General features: G+C 46.7%; 1 protein-coding gene across 2 annotated transcripts in view; it reads right to left on the bottom strand.

The window, feature by feature from the left end:
• The window catches only part of GNAO1 (G protein subunit alpha o1), a 166847-nt gene that overhangs the window by 80590 nt on the left and 69500 nt on the right, over positions 1–16757 (bottom strand). For both annotated transcript variants that reach the window (XM_023209968.2, XM_023209967.2), the window contains exon 3: positions 5175–5316. In XM_023209968.2, coding sequence (XP_023065736.1) covers positions 5175–5316 — 142 coding nt within the window. The remainder of the gene's footprint in view (positions 1–5174; positions 5317–16757) is intronic.

Below are 16757 nucleotides of genomic sequence, written 5' to 3'. Positions count from 1 at the left end.
GGATGGGATTCTTTGAATGATTTGTTTTGCCTGATCATACTGTGTCTATCTAAATGGGACTCCGCTCTGGACCCGGGCCACTCAGGTTCTAGTCTTATTAGGCTTCCGTGTCTACACTGTATACATATATAATTTGTATTGCATGACGCTGGGCAAGTCACTTAGCCTCTCCATTCCTCATTTTTTTTTAACCTATAAAACGAGGACAACAACAGCACCCACTGCACAGGTAGTTGTTAGTATTAAATAATTTGAGCATTAAGGAAAATTTATTAAATAACAGGACAAATAACAGGCCCATCCTTTTCCAATAAAGGCTCTGAAACATAAAAATGGAAAGCCGTTATTATCCTGGAGTCAGTAATTCCCAGAGCTTCAGTTCTCTGAATCTATCCATCTGATACGTGCAGACCTCCCCCACCTGGAAACTCCTTAGGTTTGGAAGGGGGCACACCCTCTGTGGTCCGATCCCACCCAGCCTCCTGGCTTTCTGGCTGAGGTTCCCCCTTGTGCCCATCCTTTTTCAACAGTCAATTAATCACCAGGCCCCTGTATTTCCTTTGTTGCTATGCATCACTCTGCTGCCTTTCTAACCCCTCACCTAGCCCCTCGCGCCTTATTCGTGGTCTGTTGCTGGAGTTTCTTTACCTGCCTCCCCATCTTTAGTCTCCCCCTGCCATCCCCCTCCCCGCCCTGTCCACTCTGCACATGCCATCATCATAATTTCCTAAAATCTCACTTTCATCCCATCCCAGCTCAAAATCTCTCCATGGCTGCCTACTGCTAACAGGATAAAATTCAAACTCCTTGGCCTACCTTCCAGGGCCCACCAAATTTGGACTCAACTGGACCTTCCAGTTTTCCCACACCTTGCTCTGACCCCAGTCCTCTATTCTGGCCACTGGCCTCCTCTGCCAGTTAACTCTCCTTTCCCTCATTACCAACCACTGTTTCTACCATGTTTTTTCCTGGCTTCAAGGGCCTTTGCTCACCTACACCTGCACCTGTCAAACTGTACCTGTGCCTCAGGGACAGTTCCAGCTTCACTCCCACTAAGCAGCTCTTCCTGCCCACCATGTGCAAGGGCTGTGCTCACTCTGCCTGTGAGCTCCATCTTCCCAAGAAGATGACCAGCTCCTTAAAGGCTCCAACTCACATGCCTTGGAATCTTCACATAGGGCTTAGCACCAGCCCTACACATGGTAGGTTCTCAATCAACAGCTTTTCATGTAGTTAAAGTTACAGGCACTTTGACTTTTTTTCTGTGAACACTGGGAAAGTCAGAAATGTCATTCCATTAATAGGATGGGTCTTGAAGACCTACTAAGTGCTGAGCACTATGTTGGCTACTGGAGTGAGGAGGTGATCCAAAGGTAAACGACATAGGCCCTGATCAGAAGACCTTCAATGATGAAGGGGTTCTTAGGCTGGGCTCCGTTGGTGGGCCAGGCCCCCCTGAAATTGCATGCAGAATCTCCTAGATGTGTGCTGTGTCCCCTGTTCTGGAGGGAAGGCTCACGGCTTTTATGAGCTGCTCAAAGGACTCTGACTACACCTTAGGGCCCACTTCTCTACAGAAAGATGCATAAACAATTGATCTTCATGCTAGTGTGTGAGACAAGAGCTTCATGGACAAAGCGCTGAGCTGAGTTTCTTCCTCAGGGGAGGAAAAGGTAAGGAGGCTTCATGGACAAGATGAAGCTTAGTGGGCCCTTACTGAGTAGGGCAGTTCCACGGGGAAGAGGGGAAGAGAAGAGGAGTGTACTAGAGGCAGAGAGCACACCCCAGCGAAGGCCCGGAGGTATGAGAGTGCATGGGGTCCCTGGGAGGGGTCTGTAGTCTGAGGCTGGGGCCTGGGGTGTGGAAACCACAGAAGAATGTAAGGAGGTCCCCGCTGTTTGCTCTGCGTGGAGGTTCTTTCAGGTTCAGGATCACACACAGTCACGGGGCTCCAAGTGACTCCACACCAGAGAGGCTGAGGGAAAAACCAGCCAGTCCTCTTTCCCTGGGGGCCAGGACAGGCGGTGAGTGCGCTGTCAGGGGAAGTCAGCAACACCTACCTGTTCTAGGGGCTGACACTGAGGTACAGCAAGGAAGCTCTTAGGTGCTTTTCTGTGTGGAGAGTGCAAGGCTGGCTGGCCCCGGCAGGTGGTGGGAGTGGGGCTGTCTTCCTCCAGACACCCCCTGATGACTGGTGGTGGGTAGCAGAGGTGAAGAAAACATGAGAGGGAAGGAGGTCTCTTCTGTTGAGACCAAAACATGGATCTGGACTTCTGCAGCATAAGGTGGTTTCCCCAGCATCCAAATGGCAGATCCCCTAGGTGGAGTGTGGCTGGGGACCCGAGAGACAGAAGAATGTGGGGACCCAGCTCTGGGCTCAGGGCATCTGGACATCAGCAGCTGCCTGGCTGCAGGTAGCTCCAGCTGAACAGAGCTTTATATTCCTCTGCGCCAGGCTCATTCCTCCCTCAGGGCCTGGGTGCTTGTCTGGAACTTTCTGTCCCCTCGTCCTCCCACTCTGAAGTATCTGCTCCTCCCATCCCCAGATCAGGCTCTCACATCACCTTATTTTGTTTTCCTTGCAGCCCTTAGCGTTATCTGACATTATGCAGTCACCTACTTGTGGGCTTGTTTGCTGCCTATACTGCTAGATAGGAAGCTCCATGAGAACATGGAAAGGGAAGGATCTTGGCTCTGAGCTGCCCCCACACCAGCAGATACTGCAGCCCTTTCAGGCCTGGTATGTTTCCTCATCGAGAGGACAGAAGTGGTGGCTTCCACTCTCTTCTGCCCAGCTCCACAGGCTGCGAATCCACACCAGCCCACTCCCAGGAATGCCTTTTCCAGCTCTCTGGCTTGCTGTGGCCTGGGTCTTGGGTTCACTCCTTTCCTGTTCCTCACAGGTATAAGAATACAGGAAGGGGGTGCCTGAGTGTCACACCAGACAAATCTATGTTGCCCTAGGGATGGGCCAGGTGCTGGCCATGGTGCCACCTGCCATAACGAAACTGGGCTTGGACTCGACTGTGTCCAGTGGACTCTCCAGGGAGTCCCGCTTAGCTCTCAAGTCTCTCCTTCCATTGGAACCTTCCCCTCCTTCCTACTTAAAGGCTGACTACTTGACTGGGAAATTCCACGGAGGGGAAATAGCCAGAGAAGGGACCCTGTTTCCCAGGGGCCTGCAGTACAGTCCTTAACGTATCATAGTCCTAGCGATTCCCAAGCAATCATCTCTCTATTCAGGATAACAAAATGGAAAAAAAAAATCCCATGGGAACAATGAATGTTTTCCAAAATGGAAGGAGAAAAGTATTCCAAAGCCACACTGACTTTTCTGGGTTATAATCAGTATAGGAGATTTTCAGGAAGAGCTGGCTGGGAGATGAATACATTTGCTCCTGGAAGATCTCACACACTGTGTGTGTGTGTGTGTGTGTGTGTGTGTGTGTAGGGGATGTGCCTTTTGCACTGTGTCTGCCCTCTGGCTGAGATTCAGAACCATGCTCTCCACTTAGCCAAAGGGAGAGAGAGAGACCAGAGGTCTGTGGCTTGTACCATGACTGAAGATAAGATGAGGTACTCCCTGCTCTAAGCTGTAATAAAATAAGTTAAATAAAATGAGTCAGTATATATAAAGTGTTTAGTATGTGCCTGGCAGCCAGTAGGTGCTCAACAAATGGTTGCTGTTTTCATTCCTGCTATTGCTATTAAGAAGAACAAAGCACTGTACACATCTGGGCTAATGATCTGAATAGGTGTTCTCTGAAACCAGACACCATTCCCTGCTGTGCTCATTCCTGTATCCACAGCACCTAGCTCAAAGCCTCGCACATCATAAACCTGCAGTAAATGGACCCATCCACTCCCTCATTCCCTCTTTCCACAGGCCCTGGCTCTGTGACCAAACCCAAAGTCAGTCTTCCAGGAAGAAGTGCTTCCTTTGCAGAATCAACTTCCCAACTTAGCCTCCAGGAGGAGCAGCAGATGGGCCCAGGTGCCCCTGCTAGTGCCCAGTTTCTCCACCTCGGGCTGGCCTCGGACACACCCTCAGTCACCCAATTCCCCAGTACCTGGAGGAATCAGCGCCTGGGCTGGATGACTCTGCCCCATGGAATTAGGATTTTGTGCATAATATATTAAATTTTACATTTAAAGCTGCCTGTCACAGATGATTTATCAGACACAGAGACAACCAGGACAGTTTTCCTCTGTGAGGAAGATAATTTTTAGCAAAGACAGGATGTGTGTATAATGTACAATCAAATCAAGTAGCAATCAGAGATGAATGCTCAACATCCAGAGGCTCAGATGCAGAGCCCAGGTGCTTGGAGGCTCTACCTGTCCTCTGCCTGCTTCTCCAATCTCCAGGTCCCAGAGGGAGGATCACTGAGATTCAGTCCCAAACAGGGACAAAGAGCTGCTTCTGGATAGAATTCTGAGGCTATTTTCTCCTCTCCCCCTCTCCCTCTCTCCCTCCCTCCCTCCCTCCCTCCCTCCTTTTATTTAGCCTTGCCAGTGTAGCTGTATATAGTTCAGTCTTAACAGTTAATACAAATGTGTGCAAATTAGAGGTTTTTATATAGTACTTATTCCACTCACCACTTAATAGAAGCCTGGAAACATTACCCCCAAACAGTCCCTGTTCTAGAACACCGACTTTCTACAGGAAGGAGAGCCCTGTAGGTCCTCATACTTCCCCGGGGAGGAAGAAAACAGCCCTTGGTATAAAAGAGGAAAGACAGTCAATTCAAATGGCCTTCCCCACTTCACAGCAAGGCAAGGAAAGTTCTTCTAAGGAGGGGAGATGGTGGCCAGGCAAGGCTTGTTTTGTTTAATACATATTTTTTTTTCTGTTCAAGTTAATTGCCCAAGGACAGGTGCTTAGACAGTGTTGTGGCAGCCCCAATTTAAACCTGTCACCAACTCTTCCTCATCTGCAAAATAAATCCGGGAGTTTTGTAGCCCTTGTAACTTGCAAAGTTGGTGAGTTTGCTGGGAGTTTGCCAGGGGTGTGGATGCAATGGCTTAGGATGGTGACTGTGCCATCATATATCTTTCATACATAGCAGAGTCTCTTCTCGTTCATTTAAGGCAGCCCAGCACTATAAAGAGGAGGCAGTGGGGTAACACAGACAGAACCTCTTGTTGCTGTGCTTATGGACTCAGGGGCCTACCTTTCTCTCCTTATCACCATATTCGATGCCCAAAGTGTCCATGGCCCGGACGATGGCTGCCAGGGACTGGATGGTGTTGCTGTAGACAACAGGCTTGTACTGTTTCACGTCTTCTCCGGAGAAGCCATCTTCATGGATGATCCTAGAGAAAAACCACACATACCACACCTGATGAGAGCATTGTCCTCATCAACACAGACAGCACAGGCATGAGAAGCACTGGCTGACTGTGGGCCAGGTCCAGCCGGGATGCCGAGTTACTGAGTTGCTACATTAATGTCATAAAATCTAAAGGGAAAAGCTACCTAAATTACTTAAAAACAGAATCTTGGAAAAAAGAAATGCAGTCTTTTCACATTCCCTATATAATGAAAGAAAAATCCATCAATGAGGTGTTGATAATACTTGAAAGCACTTAGAACAGGAAGGGCATACATTAAGAACTCAATTTATGTTAGTTATGAGTATTTTAACCAAAGCTCAGGGTCCCAACTTATGTTTACACCTAGAGGCATATTGTTGAAAATCCCTGGAAAAAGTCTGCAAATGGATGATGCATTTTTCTTTCACAGAAAACTCACAGCTTTTAATGAAGGTAAAATGCTTCACTTAAGAGGAACAAATAACCATCTTTATCTTTGACAACAGAAAAGTCAATAAAAGGGTTTGCCTACTTTTTCGTCCTTGGCTAGGATTTAACCACATACCACCCTCGTTCTGGTGGATCTGAACAGGGACAAAGAGGACATAAAGGGGAAGTCACAACTTTCAGAGGCCACGTGGCACTGCCTGCTAGCCACTCAACATTGTGCTCACTGCTGACAAGGATCCGGGCAGGAGAGAAAACTAGAAGGAGGGGCTCATGCCAAAACCACAAGAATCCTCTTATAAATAAAGTAATCCAGAAAGAGCAAATGAATTTTAAGATTAACATCCCACATTTGTCCTCCCCAATGAACTATGTAAACTCTTCTGTGGTCACATTTTCAGTCCCAGATAGAACACTACTTGTGACACGTTCATGCACCAATATAATAACTGAGACCTCCTTTCTACTATACCACGGCTCCTTCCCATTCCTTCGTTACCTTTATGCAGGAGAAAATGGCTAAAAATTCTTCTTCTTCTTCTTCTTTTTTTTTTTTAAAAAAAACAACAGTTTTATTGAGATATAATTCATATACCATAAACTCCACTCATTTAAAGTATACAATTCAATGGTTTTTAGTATATTCATAAGGTTGGTCAATCATCACCACAATCTAATTTTGGAACATTTCAATCTCCCCAAAAGGAACTTTGTATCCATTAGCAGTTACTCTCCATGCCCTGCCCCTACCCTAAGCAACCACTGATGTACATTTTGTTTCTATAAATTCGTCTATTCTGGACAGTTCATATAAATGGAACCATACAACGTATGGTCTTTTGTGACTGGTTTCTTTGACTTAACACAATGTTTTCAAGATTCATTCACAATGTAGCATGTGTCAGTAGCTCATTCCTTTTTATTACTGAATAGTATTCCACTGTAGGGATGTACCACATTTTATTTATCCAGTCATCAGTTGATGGACAATAATAATTCCTGCTGCAAAATTCCACTTGGTGCTGGTTTGTGGGTCTTCGCTCTGAGATTCTCTAAAAAGCAGATCAGAATGACCCTATCAACTTTCTGTCCACTTTTATTATTCCTAAGCCCAGTTTTGTAAAAGTATCTTGAGGGAGTACATAACCAGTGCAGGCCACTGGTACACCACCCCAGAGAGATCTCAAAGGGATCTTTCCTAACTCCCACTGTAAACAACTAGAAAACCAGACAAAATATATGAAACAAGCATTTTCAGACACTGGAGAATAGACAGTGCAGGACTGTGATCACTGAGAGAAGGGAGACCGAGGAGGGGAGTCCTATGATGGCCTGGGCGTCCGCCTTTAGGTGTTTACTAGACCACAGTGCAGGAGGTTACCCAGGCAGAACACAGCCATTTCACTGAGCTGAAGAGAAAAAGTGAGTTCAGGAAAGCTGAGGTAGCTGGAAGGGCAGCATACCAGAGGGGAGAAAACTGCAAAGAGAGAGCACTTCAGATGCTTCAGACAGCACATAGGGGTCCCCCTGGAGTCTGTGGCTGGATAGGGTGAGATTCCACAGCTGGTCAAGGAACAAGTACTAAAGAAAGAACAAGCATCAGGGAGCTTATCAGTTGAACACTTCCCAGATCTCATTCAAGGCTAGGAGATATTCGAGTTCCAAACAGCCACAGTGAAGAGTCCTTGTTGAATGCCTGGGGCACTCAGCAGAGATGCCAGAAGGCTCATGCCATAGCAACAGGGCTGAGCTAGCTCCAGAGTAAAGGCTGCTTTAGACCTGCCCTCACGAAGCTTAAAAACAAAGTTAAAAAAAAAAATCAAGCTGATCTACAAGTAACTTAACTACCTGGAGAATAAAGTCAAATAGTCTTTAAATGAGAACAACAAAATCTAGACATTCAACAATACAATATTCATAATATCAGCATCACACAAAAAAAATTCTGAATATGCAAAGAAGCAGGAAAGCATGACCCATAACTAGGAGAAAATACAGTCAACAGAAGCAGACCCAGGAGTGAGAGAGATCATGGAATTCACAATAAGAATTTTAAAACATCTATTTTAAATATTTCTAAGAAATTGAAGGAAATTATGAACATATGAGGAAAGAAATGGAAGATGTAAAAAAGAACAAAAGGAATATCAAATGATGAAAATATAATATCTAAAACAAAAATTTCACTGGATGGGATTAACAGCAGATTAGACATACAGAAGATGAGCGAACTTGAAAACATGGCAATAGAAACTATCTAAATTGAAACAGAGGGAAGAAGCTGGAAAATGTATTATGATGTTTATAACGTACATAGAAATTAAACTTCAACAATAGCACAAAGGATGGGAGGGATAAAATGAAAGTATACTCTATACTGTAGAAAGATTCTTATAAGTAAAAAAATGTAGTATTAATATATTATTACTTGAAAGTAAAGTGTAGTAAGTCAAGATACACATTGTAAACTCTAGCGTAAATACTAAAAAACAGAAAAGAAAGGCAACTGGTACCTAGATTCTCCTAAGAGGGTGGGGCCCTCTGGGTGACCTGAGTGGTGCAGGCAGGATTTGCTGGTCCCCATGGCACGACATGCTTCCCCAGAAGCCAGTGCATTGAGTTTCTCACGCTTCATTTGGGATCAGCAGACCCTACCACTCACCTGGGAATGCTCTCTAGACCTTTGGCTGGCTCTGGGACCTCCCTCAACCTATTTCACACCTATTGATATCATTAATCTTCATACACACTTGATCAGGTGGAAAGGGTGGGATTTTATTATAACCATTTGACAGAAGAGGAAACTGAGGCTGAAAGAGAATAAGTAATTGCCCCAATGTCTCCCAGCAGGTAAGAGCCTGGGCCAAGAACAGACACAGGTCTCCAAGCTCACAGTCCTTTCTATCACACCTCAATTCGTGGGCTGAAAATACTGCTGGCAGGTCTCAATCTGTTGCCTGGGTTGTCCTAAGATAAAGAAGTTTCATTTGCAGTTTGCAGAAATGTTGCAATTTGGGGGAAATTGCTCAAATCATGATTAGCCCTATAAGTTGTTCAAACTGGCTTATATTAGGTTAAAAATAGGCTTCCTGTTTCAGAGCAGAATTTTATATCCCCTTCTACTACAATGTAATAAGCACTTTAAGACTAGAAAATTTGGACCATACAGAACAACAAGAATTTTTTTTTTTTTTTTTTTTTTTTAGACAGAGTCTCACTCTGTCACCCAGGCTGGAGTGTAGTGGTGTGATCTCGGCTCACTGCAAGCTCCGCCTCCTGGGTTCAGGCCATTCTCCTGCCTCAGCCTCCTGAGTAGTTGGGAATACAGGTGCCCGCCACCATGCCCAAATAATTTTTTGTATTTTTAGTAGAGACGGGGTTTCACCAACAAGAAATATTATTCATACTCCCTCCACTCGGAAAAACACTGAATTTTTAAATGTTAAGTCTTCTCCCTAGCTTTTTTAAATGCCACATTCCTCTTCTTTTTTTCTTTCTAGCATTGATTTGAGGCAAATATCCCTAAATGTATCAAATAAGACCCTCTTTATTTTCTATTTCCCCACACCATTCTAGAAAGGCAGAGTAGAGCAGTGGTTAGAGGTTGGGCACTGGATAGGATGAACTGTGTGTCCCTGGTAAACAATTTAATCTCCTGAGCCTTGGTTTCCTCATAAGCAAAGAGTTGTGAGGAATAAATGTAAAGTGCCTATCATATAGTAAGTATAAAACAAATGGTAGCTATTAGTATTTTCTGCCGGACGCAGTGGCTCATACCTGTAATCCCAGCACTTTTGGAGGCCGAGGCAGGCAGATCACGAGGTCAGGAGTTCGAGACCAGCCTGGCTAATATGGTGAAACCCTGTCTCTACTGAAAAATACAAAAATTAGCCGGGTGTGGTGGTGGGCACCTGTAGTCCCAGCTACTGGGGAGGCTGAGGCAGGAGAATTGCTGCAACCTGGGAGGCGGAGGTAGCAGTGAGCCAAGATCACGCCACTGCACTTCAGCCTGGGCGACACAGCGAGACTCTGTCTCAACCAAAAAAAAGTAATAGTATTTTCATTCTAAAGTTAAAATCCAGCAAGTATAATTTCTTTCATTTGCAGTATAAAATAAGCAGAATAATTGCAGCTCATGTTTGAGGGTTTACCCTCTGTGCTAAGTGCTTTACATGTGTCATTTCATTTAACCTTCAAAACAATTCCAGGAGATAAATTATCTCCTCCTTACCGACGAGGAAACTGAGGCTCAGGTAGGTTAGGCCACTTACTTGACATACAGCTGGTAATGGCAGATGCTGAAAGGCAGGTCTGCTCCTTCTGCCCTGAGTCCCTATATCCAGGAGAATCCAGAGATTTCACCCACAAAACAAGCACTGGAACTCGCCCTGTTTTATCTGCCCAATTTCTGGCAAGGAAAGGAGGCCTCTGGGTTGGAGTTGGAGATACAGCCCTGGAGAGTTCAGTCTAATGTGACAGCCCAGGTCTGAGTCGTGGAGGTGACAAGGCCAGGATTTGGAAATCAGGAGCGAGGCTCCAGGAGGTACCTTAGCAACAGCCAGTGGCATCTCACATTGCAGCAGCCCCAGGTGGGCTGTTCATCTACACAGTTGAGCGATAGAGTGCAGCATCAAGTCCCAGAAACAACATTTGAGTCCCTGGGTCCAACCATGTCTGAAACCCACCCTAAACTTTTGAGTGATATGAGCCAAATAATTCCCTCTCAATTTTGCATAAGCTAATTTGATTTGGGTTTCTGCCACTTAGAACTAACAGAGACATAACTAAAAGGTACATGTTTTATACCTTGATAACAATAATAATCAGAGATCATCTCCCAGAAGACTTGTTTATTAATTATTAATTTTTAAAATTAAAGCACCACATCTCACTTATCTCTGCTCTCTTCTCTTATCTCCTGGCATAGGGTTGAGCTCCAGACAGTGCTCAGATAAAGTGAGACATAACTACATGATTCAGGAGTACACAGATGCCCCAGACCTATCCCTCTCCAAAGCACTCACTAAAGGAGGCAGACGTGTATGTCCGTGTGTGTGTGTTTGTGTGTGTGTGTGTGTGTGTGTGTGTGTGTGTGTGTGTCAGGGTGGGGCAGGGTGGGGACCTACTAGATTTCTTATGACTGAAAAGCCAGGACATCAACGAGAGATCAAACTAGATTCTGCATTGATGCCCACCAAAAACTCAGGGACTCTGAGGGGTGTTCCAGGCCACCAAGCCAGAAGCACCATGAGGAACAGGAGGTCTGAGCAGCCAAGGACTGACTGTGGAGTGTTTGACTTTGGACAGAAACCGCCAGCTGGACTCTGGAAACCTGGCAACGCTGCTGAGAGGAGATCTCATGTGGATATGGGGAGAGACAGAGGGTGGCAACCAAGCCTGCCTGTGCGGGTCTGAGCTTTCTGGGAAGAGGCAACCAAGGAGAAACCCTAGTTCTCCCTGCACCTCCATTTCTTTCTCTGCTGCCTTAGGGACCCTGCAGGAGGCCTGGACTTGGGCTCCCTTTGCTTTCTGCTTCCCCCTTGCAGTGCAGGACTGCACTTAGCTGCAGTGAGACTCCCCAGCCACGCTGGCCTTATATGGTCACAGAACCACAGGCTTGGGAGCTGGAAGGGACCTTGGAGGCTCATCTGGCCCAGCAGCCATTCTCCTTCTCTGAATCATAGACTCCTCTGAGAGTGTGACAAATGTACCAACACATACAGTTTCCCCCCCAACTTCTGGAGGTTCACAAACTCAGAGGCCCTAGGCTGCTGGGACACATGGCTTTTCACTCCATCTCCAGCTAGATTAAATGCTCCTCGTCTGCTCCCTTTATCAGTGCTCTGGCCCCTGCCCTGGGACTGGACTGCTGCTCCTCCTCCATCACAATCCCTTTAATGATCTACAGGAAGCGGGGGCTTCTAGAGCCAGACTCTCTAGCTGTGAGACTGGGCGCTTCTGTTTCCACATCTGTTCCTGGGAGACAGACATGGTAACAGAGCTGGTTCCTGGTTGGGATCAAAAGAATGAATCCATGTAGAGTGCCCAGGAGAGTCGGCAGTCAATCAGTGTTAGCTATTATTATTGTTGCCATACTTGGTACAAGGGACAGGGGAGAACATGCAGTCAGTCAGGTGTCCTGTATCTGTCCTCTTGAGGAAGAGGATGGGAAGTGGGTCTATGGGGAGGGAAGGCTGGGAGGACCACTGCTTGCCAGGAGGAGGAGGAGCAGCGGCAGCAGCAGCAGTAGCAGCGGCAGCAGCAGCAGTAGCAGCGGCAGCAGCAGCAGTAGCAGCAAGGCTTAACAAGCCACAGTGGAGAAAAGAAGAAGGGCGGCAGAGGGGGTTTCTCTGGAGTAAAGCAGAGAATCTGCTCATTTACCATTTACCAAATGAACATGTTGGGAGTGGTTGTGGGATGAGAAGGTGGATTTCCTGATTTTAAGGCTGTCTTAACGTGTCACGAAATGTGTTTCTGAACACTGACGGAGAGCTGTGCTGTGGCTGCCTGGGTTAGGGTCAGGGCCCAGTGCTCCACTCCCATGCCCAGCACCAATGGTTTCCAGCCATCAGGGAGACCTCGGCAGTAATGGGACGTGGCCCCTGGAGCCATCTGCCTCCCCAGTGGAGGTGGGGACGGACCTGCCTGGCCTCACATGACACATTTTTAATCAAACAATTGTCAGATGCCAGTGAGGGAGGAAGCCACATGCCAGGAATTGGGGGCTCCACAGAACCTACGAGACCAGGATCTGGACAGGATGGTAAAGTGAAAATGCTGGTTACAGTGTGTGTGCTGTGCAGCTGTTTTCATAAAACTGTTTGTGGGTGGGGGCAGGAGGTAGGGTGTGGTATGGAGGGAGAAGGAAGGAGAGGGAGATGTTATGTGAGGATGTGTAACAAGATGTATTAATAATCACTTTCGGGTGGTGGCATTCAGTGATTTTTAAAAAATTTTCTTCTTTGTATATTTGATGTTTAAAAATGTGTACTTGTTATATGGAAGAACAACAAGTCATTTCCAATGAGACAGACAGACACTTCATGTTTAACCTACTAGGGACCATTTTGACCTAGAGAGAATACTTGAGTGAAAGGGGTAGAGTCATTAATCAACACAAATCTCCTGGAGTGACACATCTGGGATCAGCCTGCTGGAAGGTCTCTTCCGACTTCAAAGCCTCTGAGGCCTGGTCCCTGCCTTCCAGAGCCTCTCAATCTAGATGGTAAGATAAGGCTAGTGCCAAGAAATGAAAATTAACAACAAAAAAGTGGCATCCGCCAAGGGCCAGTTGAAGGATACGTGTGTTAGATGTGCTGGCTGCCACCTGAAAGCCACACCCTTCTCATGAAGAGCTCCTTTCCCTGCCTCCTTTGCAGTGAAGACTGGCCCAAGAAATGGTTCTGCTTGGAGCCCACACAGAAATAGTCATTTTCCAGATAAGAAACTGTGATGTGGAGAGGAAGAGACGTGCCTATAGGCACATTTAGTATGTGGCAGAGCAGGGACAAAATCCCCAGAGGCCTTTCCATTGTGCTGCAGGCCTCTTACTTCCCTTGGTGCTCCCCTGGAAGAGGGAAGGTGACGGGTGACACGAGGTGAGAAAAACATCTAATCAAATGCAAAACGGAAAGATGTTTTTACCTTCTGTCTCAAAAGATCCAGTTCCCAATAATTTAGAGGCTTTCCTGTAGGGGTGGGGGACAGGGGTGTATTCTGTAAGCATCTCTATTCATTGATTCCCTAATTGATTTTTCATATATTATTTGCATACCTACTAGGTGCCAGCCACCATATCACAGGCTGGGATAAAAGCGACAGACACAATCCCTGCCCTTGTGGAGCTTGCATTCTAATAGGGAAGAATGATATGGAAGAAGTAATGTCACAAATGTTTCTATAAATCACAATGGGAATAAGGGGAAAATATGACCTGAAGGAGCACCTATAGTACAGGTGCATGGTGGAGGGCAGGACCGGCCTCTCAGGAAACAGCAGTGACCATGGAGCAGGTGCTGGCTGGACAGACAAGGTAGGACAATCCAGACAAGAGGGCAGCACCAGCGCTTGGAGACAACACTGTGTGGTCCCTTCGCGCCTCCCAGAGCCCCCCGGCCCATAGAGTGCTCAGGGAATGTGTGTGAAATGGATGAAGGCAGCTCACGTGCTGGTCGGTGGGACTGGAAGCCAGAAACCCCAGTCAGTAGGGCTTCCCTGGAGCTGGCACTGGCACAGGTCTGCTGTTCCCTCCTGAAGGAGGTTCCCATTGACTCAAGGAGAAGGTATGAACAGCAAGCTGAATCAATGGGGGAGATGTCATCAACATCGCCTGGTTGAGAGGCACTGGCAGGCACTGGCAGCATACCTACTTGGAGGTGGGCTCAGCAGAGGGCAGGCACCCCAGGGGGAGGGGGAGAGAGGGCCCCGCCTGGACCCTCCTCCCTCTTCTTCTCCCTGTTGGAGCTCCCCCTAACTCTGCTCTTGTATTTCCTTTCCCTGGAATGTGGTCTTGTGGCCAGTGGTGTTGGACCCGCAGGAGGGACCTGGCTTCCTGACTCAGGGGATACCATCAAGAGTGAGGACTAAGCGGAGTGGTCTGCAGTGGTCCGGAGGGCACATGGTGTGGGCATGGTGGTGTCTGGAGACTGGGAGGGCTTTCTAGGAAGTGCAGCAGCCCAAATCCCCTAGAGAACACCACTCATTCCTTTGTTTATTCATTCCCTCCATGAATATGCATATACTGAGCACCTGTTAAGAGTGGGGCACACCCTGAGTCTCCTATTCACTGACAGTCAGGCTGTGGGCAAGTTCTCAGCCTCCCTGAGTCTAGGTCTCTCCCCTGCAAAAGGGGGCCAACGATTTTGCCCTTCACAGGGTCACTGGCGGTATTAATGTATGGGGAAAGCCTGGCTCTCAGTGGGGCCCAACACCTGTCAGCTGCTAATATTATTTAAAAGTCTCAGGCAATTCAGTGCCAAAGCAGGGCTAGACCACTAGTCTTGTTTCCCAAGCCACGGGCCCTCCTTCCACCTGGTGCAGCAGTGCCTTGACTCAACTGAATGGGGTGTTGTGGGGCCAGACAGTATCCACGTTTTGAATGACAGGCTCAGAGGGACCACTGGTTGGGCAGAGGTAAGGTGTGTATGTTTTGCAAAGCAATTATTCTGGGCCTTAATTTCTGATTTCCCAGAATTCCAGGAGCACAGAGGCCCCTGATGGGAGGTCAGAAGCTCTGCTCTTTTCCAGGCATAAAGGCTGCTTCCTTGACTGGCAGAGCTCAGCCATCCCTGAGATTACGGCCTCCTTCAACCCCTCACTGACGGCATCCTCCTCTTCTCATCCAACAGAACTGACTGCTATGTACCAGGTGCGGTTCACACAGCACCCAGGAGACTGGTGAACAGGACAGACAGAGGACCTGCCTTCAAAGGACTCAATAGGGGAAGACATAAAGAAGTAAACAAATTATTACAGAGTAATAAACACAAAACGAGTAGTTAGTGGGGGAGGGTAGAGTTAAGAGCCATGAGGTGGCATGAAGCTGAGGCCTCAGTGATGAGGAGTGGGCCTTGCATATTGGTGAGGAAGAACACGCCAGGCAGAGAGAGCAGCAAGTGCAAAGGCCCCGGGGCACCTTTAGTGTTCTAATGGCGAGGAGCCAGCAGGACTTGAACCTAGTGAGTGACAGGGAAACAGGGGGATGAGGCCAGAGGAGCGGCAGGGACCAGTACTATGGCAAATGTACTACTTAAAATTTTTTCTCAGCTACACATTAAAACAAACGCTCACCTGTTTAAAAAAAAAAAAAACACATTCGTCCCCAAACCATCTTGCCTCCCACCAGTGGTTCTGCTCTAATTGTGGATCATTTTTAAATGGCAGCTTTCCCTCCTCTTTCCCTGACTTCTCCAGCCCTGACTGAAAGGCCTGTTCTTGGAACACTTATAGATTACAGCCCACACAGCTAAGCAAAAAAAGAAGAAAAAAATATCAGCCATCATCCCACCAGCTGGAGGGAACCACCGTCCACATGTTGGGGTATATTTCAGTCCTTTTACCTGGGAGTTCGCACAAGTATTATTTTCGCTGAAATAGAATCACACTGTACATGCTTTTTTCTACACTGAACTGGATGCTCATTTTAACAACTGTTTATAAAGTGCTTTCTTCATTCCAGGCACTGGGTACAGGGCAGTGAGCCCGACCTGCATGGCCAAGCCTGCCTTCTGGAGCTGGTATCTAGCCCAGGAGCTGTGGGCATGCAGAAGAGGGGCACGAGGCTCCATCCAGCCTGGCCAGGGACGACTTCAGGGAGAAGTCATTGATGTGGCTCCATGTCATCCTGGGGTTCTATTAGCTGCTTAGTCTTATCATCTGAATGGACCATGAGCTATTCAACCAAACCCCTCATGGTGGACATTTGGGCTGCTCACGAATGAGAGCTCTTTCCAGCTTCAGATCCAGCTGCTGGGGCTGGGGGGGCTTGTCTGACCATGAGGGTGCTTCTCCCAAGGGAGGCAGAAAACCACAAAACCTAGATGGGACAAGACAGAGGCTGGGTGACACCTGGGCCTTACAGAGTGAGGATGAATAGCATGAGCACAAATGGATCTCTTGGCTATTTGGAAAGAAGAGAAGAAAGACCCAGCTAAAAATTCAGCTGTTTAATTGTGGGGTGAAGCTGTATGGTAAATGAACATTTATTTAAAAAATAATTAGAACCCCTTTAGTAATTAATTAATTAGTAATTATTAATATTATATTAGTATACTATACTATATACTATATTAATACTATATGCTATACTATAAAAATATATTAATTAGTAATTAATACTATATTAAAATGCTATATTTAATACTATATTTTTAATACTACATTAAAACTTGAAAACTTGATATTCTAATATCAGAATAATATAGAATAAAAGGGTATTCTAAAGAGTTCTAAAATAATAGTAACAGGCAAATCCGTCTCCCAGAGGAATGACTGGT

This window comes from Piliocolobus tephrosceles, chromosome 17, assembly GCF_002776525.5.
Source record: "Piliocolobus tephrosceles isolate RC106 chromosome 17, ASM277652v3, whole genome shotgun sequence".
NCBI classification, from domain to species: Eukaryota; Metazoa; Chordata; class Mammalia; order Primates; family Cercopithecidae; genus Piliocolobus; species Piliocolobus tephrosceles.
The sequence above is the reverse complement of the archived record's forward strand: the minus strand, read 5'-3'. Positions and strand labels throughout refer to the sequence as shown.